At 41.0% G+C, this 20,642-nt stretch overlaps 3 protein-coding genes across 5 annotated transcripts; 1 reads left to right on the top strand and 2 right to left on the bottom strand.

The window, feature by feature from the left end:
• Positions 1–150: 150 nt before the first annotated feature.
• Cdc7 (Cdc7 kinase) lies at positions 151–5,850 on the bottom strand. 2 transcript variants are annotated; one of them, XM_032440327.2, is made up of 4 exons: positions 5,622–5,850; positions 4,720–5,427; positions 4,246–4,468; positions 151–2,609 (listed from the first exon to the last, which is right to left on the bottom strand). In XM_032440327.2, the coding sequence occupies exons 2-4, from the start codon at positions 5,198–5,200 to the stop codon at positions 1,064–1,066; spliced, it is 2,250 nt and encodes a 749-aa protein (XP_032296218.1). In that variant the 5' UTR covers positions 5,201–5,427; positions 5,622–5,850; the 3' UTR covers positions 151–1,063. The 2 variants fall into 2 exon arrangements, with proteins under 2 accessions (XP_032296218.1, XP_002057245.1); XM_002057209.4 differs by having other exon boundaries at positions 4,720–5,850.
• A 148-nt stretch (positions 5,851–5,998) lies between these two features.
• On the bottom strand, positions 5,999–8,093 carry swa (swallow). Of its 2 annotated transcripts, none has more exons than XM_070208239.1 (3): positions 7,781–8,093; positions 6,846–7,718; positions 5,999–6,794 (listed from the first exon to the last, which is right to left on the bottom strand). In XM_070208239.1, exons 1-3 carry the CDS (start codon positions 8,010–8,012, stop codon positions 6,271–6,273), a joined length of 1,629 nt encoding a protein of 542 aa, XP_070064340.1. In that variant the 5' UTR covers positions 8,013–8,093; the 3' UTR covers positions 5,999–6,270. The 2 variants fall into 2 exon arrangements, with proteins under 2 accessions (XP_070064340.1, XP_002057244.1); XM_002057208.3 differs by having other exon boundaries at positions 5,999–6,776; positions 7,781–8,091.
• A 92-nt stretch (positions 8,094–8,185) lies between these two features.
• On the top strand, positions 8,186–9,224 carry LOC6633546 (calcyclin-binding protein). The gene is made up of 3 exons (XM_002057207.4): positions 8,186–8,332; positions 8,407–8,573; positions 8,651–9,224. Exons 1-3 carry the CDS (start codon positions 8,318–8,320, stop codon positions 9,153–9,155), a joined length of 687 nt encoding a protein of 228 aa, XP_002057243.1. The 5' UTR covers positions 8,186–8,317; the 3' UTR covers positions 9,156–9,224.
• Positions 9,225–20,642: the final 11,418 nt, after the last annotated feature.

The raw sequence follows: 20,642 nt of genomic DNA, 5'->3' as shown, positions 1-20,642 counted from the left end.
TCCGGACTACTACTATATGATTAGTTTAGTTGGTTCATATTCCCTTTGACCCAACCATATTTAATTTCACCTGATAAGCCTTTACCTGTGCACTATCCTCACGTAAATACTTTCCTTGCCCAAGCATAAAACCACACAAACAATTGTTCATTCAAATTGAATGGTATAAATATATTATTTTGTATATAGATACGAATCAGTTAACTCGACGCACACATGAGTCGCTTATGCATATTGTATATAGGTATATATATATAGATATAGATATACATATATACACATATAAATCTGTACATAGACTTAAACTTATTCGAACTATATAACATATACATTTTTATTTTGTATAACAAACAACAGAACTTGCTGCCGTGTTTTTTTTTTAAGTACTAGATCTATTTAGTTTTATACTATTTGGTTGTCAAGTTATCTGCATTTATTCTCAATGTTTATTTGGTATAATTACAAAAAAAAAAAAAAAAAAACATTATTTTTATATTTAAATGTATTTTTTTGTTGTTGTATAAATATGTGTATAAATTTAATGTATGTATGTATTTTTTTTTTTTTGGTGTACATAAAATGGGTTATCCGAAAACCAAACGGATTTGATTTAGACTTTGAGTATAAGAACGAGCGCTCAAAACAATGCTGAGGTATATGATCTTTGTGTGTTTGTTACTTTTTTTTTTGTGTCGGTTTTCTATATTTCTTTTTTTTTTTTTTGGTTTTATTTTTTTAAGTATTTGCGTCCGGGAGCGGCAATTTTTGAGTTTTATATGTCCCTTTACTTTGTGATCCTCTCGCGTAATTCTCCGTAAAGATATGCATGGAACTAGGATGATAACTGGGCAGTGTGTGTGTGTGTGTGTGTGTGTGTGTGTGCTGTTGTGTGTATTAAGGAAGTGCGTATGTATGTACAGGCACGATTGTGTGTTTTTGTGTGTGTGTGTGTTTGTAAATACATATATACTATGCTCGACACTGGCAAAAAAAAAATGTATGTATATATATATGTATATATATCCTAAGCTCTAGAGGTTATCAAAGGGTTTTCGACTAGTTTTCACAGTTTGTTTAGAGTTTGTTGCGCCTGCCCAGCGGCTGGTGAAGCAGCTGCCGCTCTGGCTCCCACTCCCGCTCCAGGTTCAGTTGCAGCTCCCGCTCCCGCTCCCGCTGCCGCTGCCGCTTTGGTGGCGCGCCTGCGCGTCATTTGCTTGGGCGCCTCGGTGCGCAGTTTGGCGGCAACGGCAGCGGGCACAGCCGGAGCTGGCGCCTGCTCGGTGAAGAACGGATGATTGAGCGCCTGTTCGGCGGTGATGCGCTTATGCGGATTGATCTCGAGCAGGCGGCTGAGCAGATCGTAGGCGCTGGCCGGAAAACATTCGTACGGATCGAGCGGCTCGGTCACATAGGGGCTCTCCTCGCAGAGGCAATTAAAGAAATATTGATCACAGTTCTTGCACACATCGATCCGGCCGTCGGGTGATTCGTGCTTGCGCACCATCTGCTGGTCACTAAAGATGAGACGATGCCGGAAGCGCAGGCACAGCTTGCGCAAATTGAGCGGCTTCGAGCGCTGGCTAAGCGTCACCATGCGCTCCAGGGCCAGGGCCGTTTTGCGTATGGCGCGATCACCAAATATGGTTACGATCTCGGCCAGTGCGACAAAGTCGTTGGGCGCCTTAAAGAACGGATAGACGGAGGACAGTATCGACAAGAAGATGACGCCCGCTGCCCATATATCCACGGCGGTTGTCTGATCCGCATACTTGAGCAGCACCTCGGGCGGCCTATAGCCGGGCGTGCCCGCTCGCGAAGCATGCACCTCCTTCTTCATAAGGCAATTGATGCAAACGGACGGATTCGCAAAGCAATAGCACTTCGCATTGCCACCACCACCGCCACCGCCGCCAGCGATGCGATTCGTGTTGTACTTGCTGCTGCTGGTCGCCACGCTCGACTCCGCCGGCTGCACGGACTGTGGCTGTGCCTGTCCCGATCCCGGCGGCGGCGCCGGCTGTTGCTGTGTGTCGGGCGCGATCTCGGTGAGACTCTGTTTGATATCGCACTTGGCGCTCTGCGCAATCTCGTTGACCGGCTTGAGCGGCATCTTGTTCCAGTTGCTGGCATTGCTATCATCGTTGAGCCGCATCCGCTTGACCGCGCCGCCAAGTGCCGCCTCCGATGCAGTTGCTGCTGCTGCTGATGCCGCCAGCTGCTGCTGCTGCTGCCCAGAGGCGTCGCGTGGTCGCTTGCTGTTGCTGGTCGCCAGCTGCTGCTGCTGCTGTTGCTGTTGCTGGGAGGCAGTTACGCTGGTTGGGCCGCCGCTTAGATTCACATGCTGCGCCAGGCCAAAGTCCACGAGCAGAAACTGGCCCTGCCGTCGATTGTACAGAAAGTTGCTGGGCTTCACATCGCGATGAATTATGTTGAACTTGTGGACATGCCGCAGGGCCAGCAGCAGGTTACGCATATACAAACGGATCTCCGGCACCTCCATCTTGGTATAGAAATCATGGAAACGATCGTGCGGCATATAGGGCATCACGAATGCCGCCGACGCCTCGCAGCGCAAACAGCAATGGATGCCCACAACGTTGTCGGTGCCCCTGCAAAATGAAAGAGCAGAGAAGTGATAAGAAGAGGAAGAAGAGTTATACAAAAAAAAAGCAGGTTTACGAATTGAACCCCTAGACTTTTTGGACCTAGACTTTTTCACTACATAAACAAAAAAAACTATGTTAAGGCTAAAAAAAATAGTCTGTCTGCAAGGCTGTAGATCTTCGCACTACTAAATTCAAGCCATGCATGGAAAAAGCGTGCAAAATATGGCCAATAGAGCACAATAAGGGTTAAGAGAATGAACACGCATCTTCGTTTAATTTTGTTGCTAATGTGAGAATCTCATTATTAATAATATTAACAGCTTTATAAATCGGTGCTGCGCGCATTTACTAATGATAAATATACACAACAGCGAAAAGAGGAACTCGAGATGAGCTCATTGGGTCGCCCGGTTTGGAGACGGCCATCTTCCATATTTCAAGCTGTGCAGAGGTCGCCCACGTTGATGGCCGGTCGGTTGGTCGGTCGGGTTGCCCGGTCTACCGACGTCACAGCGATGATAATTCGCCGGGCATTGCGCACGACCCAATCCCGCGTCTTCCAATCACAATTATCAGCGCTGTGACGCAATTGGGCAACGGAATTTGCGCAAATTGAACGAATAGGGATAGATATACATGTGCAGGCGCAGATACACGCGAGAAAGAGAGAGAGAGAGTGAGAGAGAGAGAGAGAGAGGGGGGGCATCAGTCCAGTCGGTGTCTGAACGACCGACCGACCGGCCGGCCGGTTGTCTGGCTAGCCCCCCACCCAGGCGGCCCACGCAGTCATCGCTCATCGCTCTCTCGCTCTCTCGCAAGCCATAAATAATGCAAGAACCCTAACGGAACTTAAGCTGGCTGCCATTTAGGCACATTTTGGCGATAACCTTGCCCAAGGTAGTTCAAAGCGGAATTGAACGGTTTTTTTTTTGCTTTTCTACGTCATCGCACAGTGTGATATGCACACACACACACACATGTATAAGTATAAATAACATATTATGTATGTATTGCTTATCTAATCTCGCTAAGCAGCACGAGATTATCGATAATACGCAAACGCAAAATTGTGTAATCGATACTTATTGGAAGGCGGTGGAAGGATATGCAAAATGCGTCAAGACCAAATTGCCCACTTTGCGCAAATGGCAAAGCTCTTAAGAAACAATCTTTATGAGTGTGTGTATGTGTGTGTGTTGTGTGTGTGTGTGTACGTACATACATTCACACATATAAGTGTATTTACGTCTGCAGATGAGCGCAGACTAATCTATGCATGTAAGTGTGCGCCTATGAAATGTATTTGCATGATTTGTAAACAAATATTACATGAGCAGCATTTCGCACATGAGAGCGAGTGAGAGCCGCGATGGTGTAACTAAGAAGAAGAAGAAGTAGGTGGCACGTGAATGGTGTGTGAAAGTGCAATAAACGTCGGAGCAATCGATGACAAAGGCAACTTTAAATAAATTGCAATGACGTATGTAAGATACGTATGACAAGATACGTCTGCTGCGAGCGGCTGACGTCGTTCGTGACGCTCTCATTGGAAATGCGGCACAGGCCGACACACATTGAGGAATTATTAACGTTTTGCTTGGCATTCGAATTAGCTTACGAATTCTGTTATTCGACATACCCCATATCTGTCATGCACTGCAGCTCCTTCATAATGCGATCGGGATGGCTGGTGGGTATATGATGTTTGATCGCAAACTTGCGACGCATGCTGTCCGGCAGCTGTGCCTCCCGCTTGAGCGTCGCCAGCAGCACAGTGCTGAATGTACCGTTACCGATGCGGCTCTGTACATCGAATATTTGTGCAATGTCCGGTATGCGCAGCAGCAGATCGTTGATGGCCTCTGCAAGTTGGGCAATTGTCAATTATTAATGTGCATTACAAAAAAGGCAATTTAATCAAATCTGGCAGCACTCTCTCTCTCTCTCTCACACACTCTCTCTTTCACTCGCTTACAGACTAAGCAAGCACGAGTTGTGCATAAAAATAGATTTGAAATGACACACACACATACAGCTACGCATACTATATTCAGTGCTGCCATGGAAATACAAAGAGACGCACACAAATCAAAAATCAAGATGGTTGCCGTACCGTCACTTTTGTTGCGTGGCTTCGTCCTGTAACTGGCCGCAATCGTTGCATATTGTTCGGCGATTGCCAACACTGAGGATGGATGCTTCTGCAGCTTCATAACATTGTTGTTCTGTTTGTTGTTTATTATTATCGTTGTTGTTGCTGCTGTTGTTGCGTTTGCTGCCGCTGCTGCTGTTGCTGCCTCTACGCGGGCGCGTGCAGCTGAAATCGCTGCAGTTGTTGCCTGAACCGTCTGCTCGTCCTGACGCGGCCAGGAGTGCATGCCTCTGCTGGGCTGCACATTGACTCTGATATTCCGAAACGCGGCTGTCAACTTGGAACTAGAGTTGCCATCAGCGGCTATTGTTGTTGTTGTTGTTGTATTCGTGGGCAGCTGCTGCGGTTTGTTGTTGCTCACATTGATTTTGGTAGCTGGTGCAGCCGCCACGACCGTGTTATTGTCGCAGCGGCCGTTGCCAGATTTAATGCGCTTTTCCATTGTTCAGGCGTTGTGGTTGTTGTTGGTTTAATCAGGAGCAGCATCTGCCTGAGCTGGCTTATGGGCAGAGTATGAAGTTCGAGTAATTTGGCCACACTTTAAAAATCACGCACGGTACTTTTTTTTAATTCTTGTTTTTTTTTTTTTATTGCGCTAGCCGTTTCTTTTTAAATTTCGTTTTTTGTATTACCGCTCTCTTGCTTCTGGGTGGAATGGCTATTTTGATTCTATAAATACATGGAAAATTTGGCCGAAACTTGCGAATATATTTGATCGGTTGAATTTAGCTGATAAAATTTTGTATATATTTTTTTTTTGTTATTATTTCATCCAAACGAAACTGTTGAGCGCTGTAATATTACTGGCACACAGGCCGCTACGTTTTGCTTCAAACAGCAATGCCAAAATTCGAGCCGCTTACTTTTTTTTTTACTCGCTTCCGATTCTGTTCGCTTGGCTCCGTCTCCGTCTTCGTCTCTGGTATTGCTGCTGCTGCATCTGCCGCTCCCGCTGTCACTCGCCTGTGTAGAGCGAAAGACGCACGATTTTTGGCGAATATCAGCGGGACTTGTTCACTTGCCTCTCGAACTTTCCGTTTTTATTAAATTAAATGCGACCATAGAGCAAGTTGCTTACTCTACGCCTGACAGGCCATTACAATTATTTGACAATTCAACAGCGATAAACGGCGAGCAGCTGATTTCAGTGTTGTTAACGCTGGCATATCGCTTGACCGCACCATTACCTATCGATAATTAATCGTTTAAGTGTGCGCGACAATTTGAATATGCAATACAATTAGAATCGAGATACACTTTATAATAAGTTGAGACTAAACTACGACTATAAAAAACAAATCGACATGAGAGACATCGCAAATAGTTGAATACATGGCATACATACTTACAAATATGGACTAAAACATAAAAATACAATAATGCAATTATTGGATATGGTTAAAAATAGAAACGTTCGTTCGCGAACCATTGAAAACGCCAGCGTGTAAACACTAAATAAATACAATATAAATAATGAGAACAAAAAAAGAAAAAAAAAAATTCAAATGCAAATCAACGTAAATTATGCGAACGCGTGGAATCGTTGGGCAACAGCGGAATGCCCACTGTATATGTGGCATTGCTGGCATCCATCTGATTGGGATCATCACAACGTGCACAGGGCCCAAACAGACGCAGCATGCGGGCAGCAAGGGATCTCTTTCTTTGGCCAATATGTGCATAGGTTCTGTACTGCTGCATACTAAACTGGCTGATGCTTGAGCTGCTGTTATTGGTATTGGTATTGCCATTGTCTGGCTCGTGTGTATTCAAAGGCACCAGCTCCATCACTCGATTGCTCGTTTTCTCAAAGCAAATGATGCCCTCGCGCTGGCTCCAATTTAGCATGGGCGCAAAATTGATGGCCTGATGTCCGAACTTCGGTTGCGGTGAACGCAGCTCGTGACCCTCAATGTCAATGGCCGAATCGTTGCTGCTGGGATGACTGCTGCCCGAGTTGTTAGTAGTCGCGCGGTTGGAGCTAGTCGCCTGCAAGTTGCCATTAACGTCCTCGCCAGCTGTAATTGAAAAGTCAACTACATTAATTATCTCCGCCTGATGTATGGCCATTAAAAAGCTGTAACTACCTGCATGTCCATGGGTATCCACATCGGCGCTATCGTTGCTAAAGTTCAGGGAGAGCGGCTTTATATGGTCGCTCTTCTTCAAAGATTTGGTCAGCTTTGGCTGGCGTATCGCGGGCGGCACGCTAAGCAGCGGTATTTCAATGGAGCCCGCGCTGCTATCGTACGTTAGATCATGTAGATTCGCATTGGGATGCGGCGTTGCATTGGCCGCTATAGCGGGCATATCGGATAGATCGGACAGATTGGACATGTGCCCCGTAATCACTGGCAGATCAGTTTGTGTGGCCTTTGTCACGCGCACATTATGCAAGGCGTGGCAATAGTTCTGGAAGCGAACCGAATGGCCACCAGCACCAAATGCATGTCCAGCACCATTAACGACCAAGGCAGTTTGACGCTTCAGCTTGTCCTTGCAGTCGGTTAGCTCGGTGCGTATAAGCTCAAAGTTGTTTCTTAAGAGTATGTTGGCGTCGATTCGTTCGTAGAGCTGCTTCTCCAGCATTTTGTTTTGCCACTGCAGGCTTTCCTTTTCGTTGATGAGCCGCTCGTAGCTTTCGTCGCGCATATGCTGGTCCGTGCCGCTGCTGTTTGTCAGCGACTCATCCAGCTTCTGCTGATCCTCGGCACCGCCACGTGGTGTCAGCGATTCTGGCATGGAACGATGCCGTTGAAATGTGCCCGCCGTAGTGCGACGCTGCTTCTCCTGGTCGTTAATGTCCGCTATATATTTGCTCACTTTGCTGGTGACATGCTTGTAGCGACGTTTCGTATACGCCGAATGGATATCCTGATAGGAAACCGCTTTGCTGCTGCGTCCACTTCCCAGCTGTATGTGCCTGTCGGCGTGGTGGCCTTTACTGCTCGCCGCATTTTCTGGCAAACCATCCAAACCAAGTCAAATTAAGTGGCTGTGGTGAGTGCGATCTCTTACTCACCGTGCTTGGGCTGGTTATGATCGTGTTCCAGGCCAACCGGATCACTGGCGCAGGTCTTCTCCGAGCAGTCGCTGTTCAAAAATGGCGACGGATGCCGTTCGAGGTTATCGGGGTCATCGAGATCTAGTGCATATTGTCGCTGATAGCTAAGACTTGTGCCTTGGCTGGCCGCTGTCGCGTTTAGCTTATCGAACAGATCGTCGGCGGGAAAGCTTTCATCCTGCAAACTCATTTTTCAAGACACAATTTTCGCACATTAAATGTCGTCCAGGATTGCAAAATTGGAATAGCACCGTTACGAGCAGCATTGCCAACAATAAGGAAAACTAACTGGTTCCGCTCATTCAATTGGTAAAGCGATGCCAGCTCTTTTCCAGTATTTTTGGCCAATATCGATACCAGCGCCAACTTTAAGTTATCAGCTATCGATATATTTAGACGACACATCCATAAGCCGGCGTCACTATTGCTCGAAATTTCTACGAATCACTTGCACTTATTTCTGACAAACTGTAATTTTGTACTAACTCTAGCAAAATGTCCCTCGAACAGGTGAGTGTCAGTGACATGCATTCACAAACCTATATATATGTATGTAATTTGAACACGTGCTTATCACAATACAGCTAAAGGCCGATGTTGCCGAGTGCGTCGCATTGCTGGAGCACGCGAAAAGTGCGCGTGTTAAAGGCGCGCTAACCCAGGCCAAAGCCGAGGCGGAGCGCGAAATAATCAATTTGGAGATAAAGGCGCGACTGGCGGCTGAGCGGCAAGCTGGCGCAGATTCCAAGCGGTAAGTTCTCGCTGCACATACATACATATGTATGTTCAGATTTTGGAAATTTAATTTAATATTCTCATGCATTACAGATATCTGCATGAGCTGACGGATTACGGCTGGGATCAGAGCTCCAAATTTGTCAAACTATTCATAACGCTGGCCGGCGTACAGAACTGCGCCGAGGAGGCGGTTACCGTTAAGTACACGGATCACTCCTTGCAGCTGCACGTGAGTGATCTCAATGGCAAGGACTTTGGTCTGACCGTCAACAACCTGCTTTATGCCATTGACATTGAGAAGAGTTACCGCAAGCTGAAAACGGACATGGTGGCGATATATCTGAAAAAGGTCGAGGAGGGCCAGAGCTGGGACGTGCTGACGTCCATACAGAAGCGACTAAAGCAGAAGCAGGACAACGAGCTGGCCAAAGAGAGCGAGAATCCCGAGGGTGCCTTGGTCAACATCATGAAGAAAATGTACAACAGCGGCGATTCAAAAACAAAGCAAATGATTGCGAAAGCCTGGACCGAGAGCCAGGATAAGGCACGCTTTGGATCGGAGGTTGGCGGTCTCGGCAATCTCGGTGATTTATAATTATTAGTTAGTTTTAAATGAGTCCAACAACGAAATACATTATATAAAATATATATTTGATACTCCATACACATGCCTAAGCTTCTCATGTATGAACAGAGTGCAGTACAGTGCATTAAGATATTCGAAATAAATAAAGATGAGCAAGCAAATTATCTGTTTTCTCTGTCAGTCAATCAGTGATGCATTCGCTTATCGATTAAAATGCAGCCATGTGGTATACATATATAATTTGTGGCCTAACGAAAGATAACTGCTATGGCACTCCATAACGCATATTTAAATATCGTTGAGCGAAAAATTCAGATTATTCCCAATTAGTTACAGATGCGTGCGTTAATTTAGTTTGGCAACAGGTGAGCACGACGCGCACTTGTTTTACGTGAAACGTCTCAGTCGGGCATAACGGGTTTGCTCCGCAGCGTCCTCTATAATTGACTCCATTTCTATAATTAAGGCAATATGTCTCTGTCAGACTTTCCAACTAATTCGCTTCGCTCGATTTGCAGTCGAGACATGCAGGAAAATTCCTTAGATTATGAGCTGCAAATAGAATATGACGAAATGCATGTGTTTTTGTTTGTTTTTATGATTTATATATTTTATTTACTTATTCAATTCTTGTGATTCAAATAAATATGATATTCTTGTTGAAAGATTAGATCAGATCGAACCAACCCCGATTTTGACGAAAAACGTGATGGTATACCTTTTTTCAAAATCGGACATTATTTGGACAAAATGTTGCAAAAAATCATAAAAAAGGGTTGACTTTAGAAACGAATCGTTTTTTGGTCCACAACTTTTTTTAACCCATTGAATTTTAATTTGTTTGATTGTCAATTGATAGTAGGTATCCGTACGAATTAAAAAAGGTATAAAATTTTGAAATCAGACGATATTTACTCGAGATATTCAAAAAAGATCATGAAAAAAGTTTTGATTTTCGAACTGACCCCGATTTTGGAAAAAAACGTGATGTAACCCCTTGCTTTTTGGTCGATTTGGGTCAAAATTTGGATTTTCATTTTCTTAATGCCAATCGATAGTACTGATCCTTACGAGTCCAAAATGGTATAAAATTTCAAAATCTGACATTATTTGGAGAAGATATTCCAAAAAATCATAAAAAACGGTTGTCGTTAAAAACGAGTTGATTTTTTGTCCACAACTTTTTTTAACCCACTGAATTTTAATTTGTTTGATTGCCAATTGATAGTAGGGATCCGAACGAATTAAAAAAGGTATAACATTTTGACATCAGACGGTATTTGCTCGAGATATTCAAAAAAGATCATGAAAAAAGTTTTGATTTTCGAACTGACCCCGATTTTGGAAAAAAACGTGATGTAACCCCTTGCTTTTTGGTCGATTTGGGTCAAAATTTGGATTTTCATTTTCTTAATGCCAATCGATAGTACTGATCCTTACGAGTCCAAAATGGTAAAAAATTTCAAAATCTGACATTATTTGGAGAAGATATTCCAAAAAATCATTAAAGAGGGTTGACGTTAAAAACGAATCGATTTTTTCTCCACAACTTTTTTTGACCCACTGAATTTTAATTTGTTTGATTGCCAATTGATAGTAGGGATCCGTACAAATTAAAAAAGATATAACATTTTGAAATCAGACGATATTTACTTGAGATATTAAAAAAAAATCATTAACAAAGTTTTGATTTTCGAACTGACCCCGATTTTGGAAAAAAAAAGTGATGTAACCCCTTGCTATTTGGTCGATTTGGGTCAAAATTTGGATTTTCATTTTCTTAATGCCAATCGATAGTACTGATCCTTACGAGTCCAAAATGGTAAAAAATTTCAAAATCTGACATTATTTGGAGAAGATATTCCAAAAAATCATAAAAAACGGTTGTCGTTAAAAACGAGTTGATTTTTTGTCCACAACTTTTTTTAACCCATTGAATTTTAATTTGTTTGATTGCCAATTGATAGTAGGGATCCGTACAAATTAAAAAAGATATAACATTTTGAAATCAGACGATATTTACTCGAGATATTCAAAAAAAATCATGAAAAAAGTTTTGATTTTCGAACTGACCCCGATTTTGGAAAAAAACGTGATGTAACCCCTTGCTTTTTGGTCGATTTGGGTCAAAATTTGGATTTTCATTTTCTTAATGCCAATCGATAGTACTGATCCTTACGAGACCAAAATAGTATAAATTTTCAAAATCTGACATTATTTGGAGAAGATATTCCAAAAAATCATTAAAGAGGGTTGACGTTAAAAACGAATCGATTTTTTGTCCACAACTTTTTTTGACCCACTGAATTTTAATTTGTTTGATTGCCAATTGATAGTAGGGATCCGTACGAATTAAAAAATGTATAACATTTTGAAATCAGACGATATTTACTCGAGATATTCAAAAAAGATCATGAAAAAAGTGTTGATTTTCGAACTGACCCCGATTTTGGAAAAAAACGTGATGTAACCCCTTGCTTTTTGGTCGATTTGGGTCAAAATTTGGATTTTCATTTTCTTAATGCCAATCGATAGTACTGATCCTTACGAGACCAAAATAGTATAAATTTTCAAAATCTGACATTATTTGGAGAAGATATTCCAAAAAATCATTAAAGAGGGTTGACGTTAAAAACGAATCGATTTTTTGTCCACAACTTTTTTTGACCCACTGAATTTTAATTTGTTTGATTGCCAATTGATAGTAGGGATCCGTACGAATTAAAAAATGTATAACATTTTGAAATCAGACGATATTTACTTGAGATATTAAAAAAAAATCATTAACAAAGTTTTGATTTTCGAACTGACCCCGATTTTGGAAAAAAAAAGTGATGTAACCCCTTGCTATTTGGTCGATTTGGGTCAAAATTTGGATTTTCATTTTCTTAATGCCAATCGATAGTACTGATCCTTACGAGTCGAAAATGGTATAAAATTTCAAAATCTGACATTATTTGGAGAAGATATTCCAAAAAATCATAAAAAACGGTTGTCGTTAAAAACGAGTTGATTTTTTGTCCACAACTGTTTTTAACCCACTGAATTTTAATTTGTTTGATTGCCAATTGATAGTAGGGATCCGTACGAATTAAAAAATGTATAACATTTTGAAATCAGACGATATTTACTCGAGATATTCAAAAAAGATCATGAAAAAAGTGTTGATTTTCGAACTGACCCCGATTTTGGAAAAAAACGTGATGTAACCACTTGCTTTTTGGTCGATTTGGGTCAAAATTTGGATTTTCATTTTCTTAATGCCAATCGATAGTACTGATCCTTACGAGTCCAAAATGGTATAAAATTTCAAAATCTGACATTATTTGGAGAAGATATTCCAAAAAATCATAAAAAACGGTTGTCGTTAAAAACGAGTTGATTTTTTGTCCACAACTTTTTTTAACCCACTGAATTTTAATTTGTTTGATTGCCAATTGATAGTAGGGATCCGTACAAATTAAAAAAGATATAACATTTTGAAATCAGACGATATTTACTTGAGATATTAAAAAAAAATCATTAACAAAGTTTTGATTTTCGAACTGACCCCGATTTTGGAAAAAAACGTGATGTAACCTCTTGCTTTTTGGTCGATTTGGGTCAAAATTTGGATTTTCATTTTCTTAATGCCAATCGATAGTACTGATCCTTACGAGTCCAAAATGGTATAAAATTTCAAAATCTGACATTATTTGGAGAAGATATTCCAAAAAATCATAAAAAACGGTTGTCGTTAAAAACGAGTTGATTTTTTGTCCACAACTTTTTTTAACCCACTGAATTTTAATTTGTTTAATTGCCAATTGATAGTATGTATCCGTACAAAAATGTTATACCTTTTTGAATGCGTTCGGATCCCTACCATCAATTGGCATTCAAACAAATTAATCATCGATGGGTTGAAAAATTTTGTTGACAAAAAACTGACTCGTTCGCAAATGCAATCTTATAGATGATTTTTTTGAATATTTCCGTCTAATAAAGTCCGATATTGCAATTTAATACCATTTTAGACTCGTAAGGATCAGTTCTATCGATTGGCATCAAAAAAAGGAAATCCAAAATTTTGACCCAAATCGACAAAATGTTTTTTTTTTTTTAATCGAGGTCGATGCGAAAATCGAAACTTTTTCGATGACTTTTCCGCGCGGGAGATATGACGTTCCAAAACGACTTAACTCCGCGCGGAGATATGACGTTCCAAAACGACATAACTCCGAGCGGAGATATGACGTTCCAAAACGACATAACTCCGCGCGGACATATGACGTTCCTAAACGACATAACTCCGCGCGGAGATATGACGTTCCAAAACGACATAACTCCGCGCGGAGATATGACCTTTCAAATCATCACGATTTTTCTCAAAATCGTTGTCGGTGCGAAAATCGAAACTTTTTCGATGATTTTTGCTTAATATCTCGGGTAAATAATGTCTGATTTTAAAATGTTATGCCTTTTTTGAATGCGTACGGATTCCTACCATCAATTGGCATTCAAACAAATTAATCATCGATGGGTTGAAAAATTTTGTTGACAAAAAACCGATTCGTTCGTAAATTTAACCTTTTTGATGATTTTTTGGAATATTTCCGTCAAATAATGTCCGATTTTGCAATTTTATACCATTTTTGACTCGTAAGGATCAGTTCTATCGATCGGCATCAAAAAAACGATATCCAAAATTTCTACCCAAATCGACAAAATGTTTTTTTTTTTTAAATCGAAACTTTTTCGATGATTTTTCCGCGCGGCAGATATGACGTTCCAAAACCACATAGCTCCGCGCGGGAGATATGACGTTCCAAAACGACATAACTCCGCGCGGGAGATATGACGTTCCAAAACGACATAACTCCGCGCGGAGTTATGACGTTCCAAAACGACATAACTCCGCGCGGGAGATATGACGTTCCTAAACGACATAACTCCGCGCGGCGAACCCCTTGCCATTTTGTCGGTTTGGGTCAAAGTTTTGGATTTCCTTTTTTTGATGCCAATCGATAGAATTGATCCTTACGAGTCAAAAATGGTATAAAATTGCAAAATCGGACATTATTTGACGGAAATATTCCAAAAAATCATCAAAAAGGTTAAATTTACGAACGAATCGGTTTTTTGTCAACAAAATTTTTCAACCCATCGATGATTAATTTGTTTGAATGCCAATTGATGGTAGGAATCCGTACGCATTCAAAAAAGGCATAACATTTTAAAATCAGACATTATTTACCCGAGATATTAAGCAAAAATCATCGAAAAAGTTTCGATTTTCGCACCGACAACGATTTTGAGAAAAATCGTGATGATTTGAAAGGTCATATCTCCGCGCGGAGTTATGTCGTTTTGGAACGTCATATCTCCGCGCGGAGTTATGTCGTTTTGGAACGTCATATCTCCGCGCGGAGTTATGTCGTTTTGGAACGTCATATCTCCGCGCGGAGTTTGTCGTTTTGGAACGTCATATCTCCCGCGCGGAAAAATCATCGAAAAAGTTTCGACTTTCGCACCGACCACGATTTTGAAAAATATCGTGATGATTTGGAAGGTCATATCTCCGCGCGGAGTTATGTCGTTTTGGAACGTCATATCTCCGCGAGGAGTTATGTCGTTTTGGAACGTCATATCTCCGCGCGGAGTTATGTTGTTTTGGAACGTCATATCTCCCGCGCGGAGTTATGTCGTTTTGGAACGTCATATCTGCCGCGCGGAAAAATCATCGAAAAAGTTTCGATTTTCACACCGACGCTATCGATTGGCATCAAAAAAAGGAAATCCAAAATTTTGACCCAAACCGAAAAAATGGCAAGGGGTTACATCACGTTTTTTTTTTTTTTCAAAATCGAGGTCGTTGCGAAAATCGAAACTTTTTCGATGATTTTTCCGCGCGGGAGATATGACGTTCCAAAACGACATATCTCCGCGCGGGAGATATGACGTTCCAAAACGACCTAACTCCGCGCGGGAGATATGACGTTCCAAAACGACATAACTCCGCGCGGAGTTATGACGTTCCAAAACGACTTAACTCCGCGCGGAGATATGACGTTCCAAAACGACATAACTCCGCGCGGGAGATATGACGTTCAAAAACGACATAACTCCGCGCGGAGTTATGACGTTCCAAAACGACTTAACTCCGCGCGGAGATATGACGTTCCAAAACCACATAACTCCGCGCGGGAGATATGACGTTCCAAAACGACATAGCTCCGCGCGGGAGATATGACGTTCCAAAACGACATAGCTCCGCGCGGAGTTATGACGTTCCAAAACGACTTAACTCCGCGCGGAGATATGACGTTCCAAAACGACATAACTCCGCGCGGAGATATGACGTTCCAAAACGACATAACTCCGCGCGGAGATATGACGTTCCAAAACGACATAACTCCGCGCGGGAGATATGACGTTCCAAAACGACATAGCTCCGCGCGGAGTTATGACGTTCCAAAACGACTTAACTCCGCGCGGGAGATATGACGTTCCTAAACGACATAACTCCGCGCGGAGAACCCCTTGCCATTTTGTCGGTTTGGGTCAAAGTTTTGGATTTCCTTTTTTTGATGCCAATCGATAGAATTGATCCTTACGAGTCAAAAATGGTATAAAATTGCAAAATCGGACATTATTTGACGGAAATATTCCAAAAAATCATCAAAAAGGTTAAATTTACGAACGAATCGGTTTTTTGTCAACAAAATTTTTCAACCCATCGATGATTAATTTGTTTGAATGCCAATTGATGGTAGGAATCCGTACGCATTCAAAAAAGGCATAACATTTTAAAATCAGACATTATTTACCCGAGATATTAAGCAAAAATCATCGAAAAAGTTTCGATTTTCGCACCGACAACGATTTTGAGAAAAATCGTGATGATTTGAAAGGTCATATCTCCGCGCGGAGTTATGTCGTTTTGGAACGTCATATCTCCGCGCGGAGCTATGTCGTTTTGGAACGTCATATCTCCCGCGCGGAGCTATGTCGTTTTGGAACGTCATATCTCCCGCGCGGAGTTATGTGGTTTTGGAACGTCATATCTCCGCGCGGAGTTAAGTCGTTTTGGAACGTCATAACTCCGCGCGGAGTTATGTCGTTTTTGAACGTCATATCTCCCGCGCGGAAAAATCATCGAAAAAGTTTCGATTTTCGCACCGACCCCGATTTTGAAAAAAATCGTGAAGATTTGGAAGGTCATATCATATCCGCGGGGAGTTATGTCGTTTTGGAACGTCATATCTCCCGCGCGGAAAAATCATCGAAAAAGTTTCGATTTTCACACCGACGCTATCGATTGGCATCAAAAAAAGGAAATCCAAAATTTTGATCCAAACCGACAAAATGGCAAGGGGTTACATCACGTTTTTTTTTTTTCAAAATCGAGGTCGGTGCGAAAATCGAAACTTTTTCGATGATTTTTGCTTAATATCTCGGGTAAATAATGTCTGATTTTAAAATGTTATGCCTTTTTGAATGCGAACGATGGGTTGAAAAATTTTGTTGACAAAAAACTGACTCGTTCGCAAATGCAATCTTTTTGATGATTTTTTGGAATATATCCGTCAAATAATGTCCGATTATGCAATTTAATACCATTTTAGACTCGTAAGGATCAGTTCTATCGATTGGCATCAAAAAAAGGAAATCCAAAACTTTGACCCAAACCGACAAAATGGCAAGGGGTTCTCCGCGCGGAGTTATGTCGTTTAGGAACGTCATATCTCCCGCGCGGAGTTATGTCGTTTTGGAACGTCATATCTCCGCGCGGAGTTATGTCGTTTTGGAACGTCATATCTCCGCGCGGAGTTATGTCGTTTTGGAACGTCATATCTCCGCGCGGAGTTAAGTCGTTTTGGAACGTCATAACTCCGCGCGGAGTTATGTCGTTTTGGAACGTCATATCTCCCGCGCGGAGTTATGTCGTTTTGGTACGTCATATCTCCCGCGCGGAGTTATGTGGTTTTGGAACGTCATATCTCCGCGCGGAGTTAAGTCGTTTTGGAACGTCATAACTACGCGCGGAGTTATGTCGTTTTGGAACGTCATATCTCCCGCGCGGAGTTATGTCGTTTTGGAACGTCATATCTCCCGCGCGGAGCTATGTCGTTTTGGAACGTCATATCTCCCGCGCGGAAAAATCATCGAAAAAGTTTCGATTTTCACACCGACGCTATCGATTGGCATCAAAAAAAGGAAATCCAAAATTTTGATCCAAACCGACAAAATGGCAAGGGGTTACATCACGTTTTTTTTTTTTCAAAATCGAGGTCGGTGCGAAAATCGAAACTTTTTCGATGACTTTTCCGCGCGGGAGATATGACGTTCCAAAACGACATAACTCCCCGCGGATATGATATGACCTTCCAAATCTTCACGAATTTTTTCAAAATCGGGGTCGGTGCTAAAACCGAAACTTTTTCGATGATTTTTGCTTAATATCTCGGGTAAATAATGTCTGATTTTAAAATGTTATGCCTTTTTGAATGCGAACGATGGGTTGAAAAATTTTGTTGACAAAAAACTGACTCGCTCGCAAATGCAATCTTTTTGATGATTATTTTGGAATATATCCGTCAAATAATGTCCGATTATGCAATTTAATACCATTTTAGACTCGTAAGGATCAGTTCTATCGATTGGCATCAAAAAAAGGAAATCCAAAACTTTGACCCAAACCGACAAAATGGCAAGGGGTTCTCCGCGCGGAGTTATGTCGTTTAGGAACGTCATATGTCCGCGCGGAGTTAAGTCGTTTTGGAACGTCATAACTCCGCGCGGAGTTATGTCGTTTTGGAACGTCATATCTCCCGCGCGGAGTTAAGTCGTTTTGGAACGTCATATCTCCCGCGCGGAGTTTGTCGTTTTGGAACGTCATATCTCCCGCGCGGAAAAATCATCGAAAAAGTTTTGATTTTCGAACTGACCCCGATTTTGGAAAAAAACGTGATGTAACCCCTTGCTATTTGGTCGATTTGGGTCAAAATTTGGATTTTCATTTTCTTAATGCCAATCGATAGTACTGATCCTTACGAGTCGAAAATGGTATAAAATTTCAAAATCTGACATTATTTGGAGAAGATATTCCAAAAAATCATAAAAAACGGTTGTCGTTAAAAACGAGTTGATTTTTTGTCCACAACTTTTTTTAACCCACTGAATTTTAATTTGTTTAATTGCCAATTGATAGTATGTATCCGTACAAAAATGTTATACCTTTTTGAATGCGTTCGGATCCCTACCATCAATTGGCATTCAAACAAATTAATCATCGATGGGTTGAAAAATTTTGTTGACAAAAAACTGACTCGTTCGCAAATGCAATCTTATAGATGATTTTTTTGAATATTTCCGTCTAATAAAGTCCGATATTGCAATTTAATACCATTTTAGACTCGTAAGGATCAGTTCTATCGATTGGCATCAAAAAAAGGAAATCCAAAATTTTGACCCAAATCGACAAAATGTTTTTTTTTTTTTAATCGAGGTCGATGCGAAAATCGAAACTTTTTCGATGACTTTTCCGCGCGGGAGATATGACGTTCCAAAACGACATAACTCCCCGCGGATATGATATGACCTTACAAATCTTCACGTTTTTTTTCAAAATCGGGGTCGGTGCGAAAACCGAAACTTTTTCGATGATTTTTGCTGAATATTTTGGGTAAATAATGTCTGATTTTAAAATGTTATGCCTTTTTGAATGCGAACGATGGGTTGAAAAATTTTGTTGACAAAAAACTGACTCGCTCGCAAATGCAATCTTTTTGATGATTATTTTGGAATATATCCGTCAAATAATGTCCGATTATGCAATTTAATACCATTTTAGACTCGTAAGGATCAGTTCTATCGATTGGCATCAAAAAAAGGAAATCCAAAACTTTGACCCAAACCGACAAAATGGCAAGGGGTTCTCCGCGCGGAGTTATGTCGTTTAGGAACGTCATATGTCCGCGCGGAGTTATGTCGTTTTGGAACGTCATATCTCCGCGCGGAGTTATGTCGTTTTGGAACGTCATATCTCCGCGCGGAGTTATGTCGTTTTGGAACGTCATATCTCCGCGCGGAGTTAAGTCGTTTTGGAACGTCATAACTCCGCGTGGAGTTATGTCGTTTTGGAACGTCATATCGTTTTCTTCATGCCAATCGATAGAACTGATCCTTACGAGTCCAAAATGGTATAAAATTTCAAAATCTGACATTATTTGGAGAAGATATTCCAAAAAATCATAAAAAACGGTTGTCGTTAAAAACGAGTTGATTTTTTGTCCACAACTTTTTTTAACCCACTGAATTTTAATTTGTTTAATTGCCAATTGATAGTATGTATCCGTACAAATTAAAAAAGGTAGAACATTTTGAAATCAGATGATATTTACTCGAGATATTCAAAAAAAAATCATGAAAAAAGTTTTGATTTTCGAACTGACCCCGATTTTGGAAAAAAACGTGATGTAACCCCTTGCTTTTTGGTCGATTTGGGTCAAAATTTGGATTTTCATTTTCTTAATGCCAATCGATAGTACTGATCCTTACGAGACCAAAATGGTATAAAATTTCAAAATCTGACATTATTTGGAGAAGATATTCCAAAAAAATCATTAAAGAGGGTTGACGTTAAAAACGAATCGATTTTTTGTCCACAACTTTTTTTGACCCACTGAATTTTAATTTGTTTGATTGCCAATTGATAGTAGGGATCCGTACGAATTAAAAAATGTATAACATTTTGAAATCAGACGATATTTACTCGAGATATTCAAAAAAGATCATGAAAAAAGTGTTGATTTTCGAACTGACCCCGATTTTGGAAAAAAACGTGATGTAACCCCTTGCTTTTTGGTCGATTTGGGTCAAAATTTGGATTTTCATTTTCTTAATGCCAATCGATAGTACTGATCCTTACGAGTCCAAAATGGTATAAAATTTCAAAATCTGACATTATTTGGAGAAGATATTCCAAAAAATCATAAAAAACGGTTGTCGTTAAAAACGAGTTGATTTTTTGTCCACAACTTTTTTTAACCCACTGAATTTTAATTTGTTTAATTGCCAATTGATAGTATGTATCCGTACAAAAATGTTATACCTTTTTGAATGCGTTCGGATCCCTACCATCAATTGGCATTCAAACAAATTAATCATCGATGGGTTGAAAAATTTTGTTGAGAAAAACTGACTCGTTCGCAAATGCAATCTTATAGATGATTTTTTTGAATATTTCCGTCTAATAAAGTCCGATATTGCAATTTAATACCATTTTAGACTCGTAAGGATCAGTTCAATCGATTGGCATCAAAAAAAGGAAATCCAAAACTTTGACCCAAACCGACAAAATGGCAAGGGGTTCTCCGCGCGGAGTTATGTCGTTTAGGAACGTCATATGTCCGCGCGGAGTTATGTCGTTTTGGAACGTCATATCTCCGCGCGGAGTTATGTCGTTTTGGAACGTCATATCTCCGCGCGGAGTTATGTCGTTTAGGAACGTCA

The sequence above is a fragment of the Drosophila virilis genome, chromosome X (assembly GCF_030788295.1).
Source record: "Drosophila virilis strain 15010-1051.87 chromosome X, Dvir_AGI_RSII-ME, whole genome shotgun sequence".
Classification (NCBI taxonomy): domain Eukaryota; kingdom Metazoa; phylum Arthropoda; class Insecta; order Diptera; family Drosophilidae; genus Drosophila; species Drosophila virilis.
This window is presented reverse-complemented; position numbering and strand designations above follow the sequence as displayed.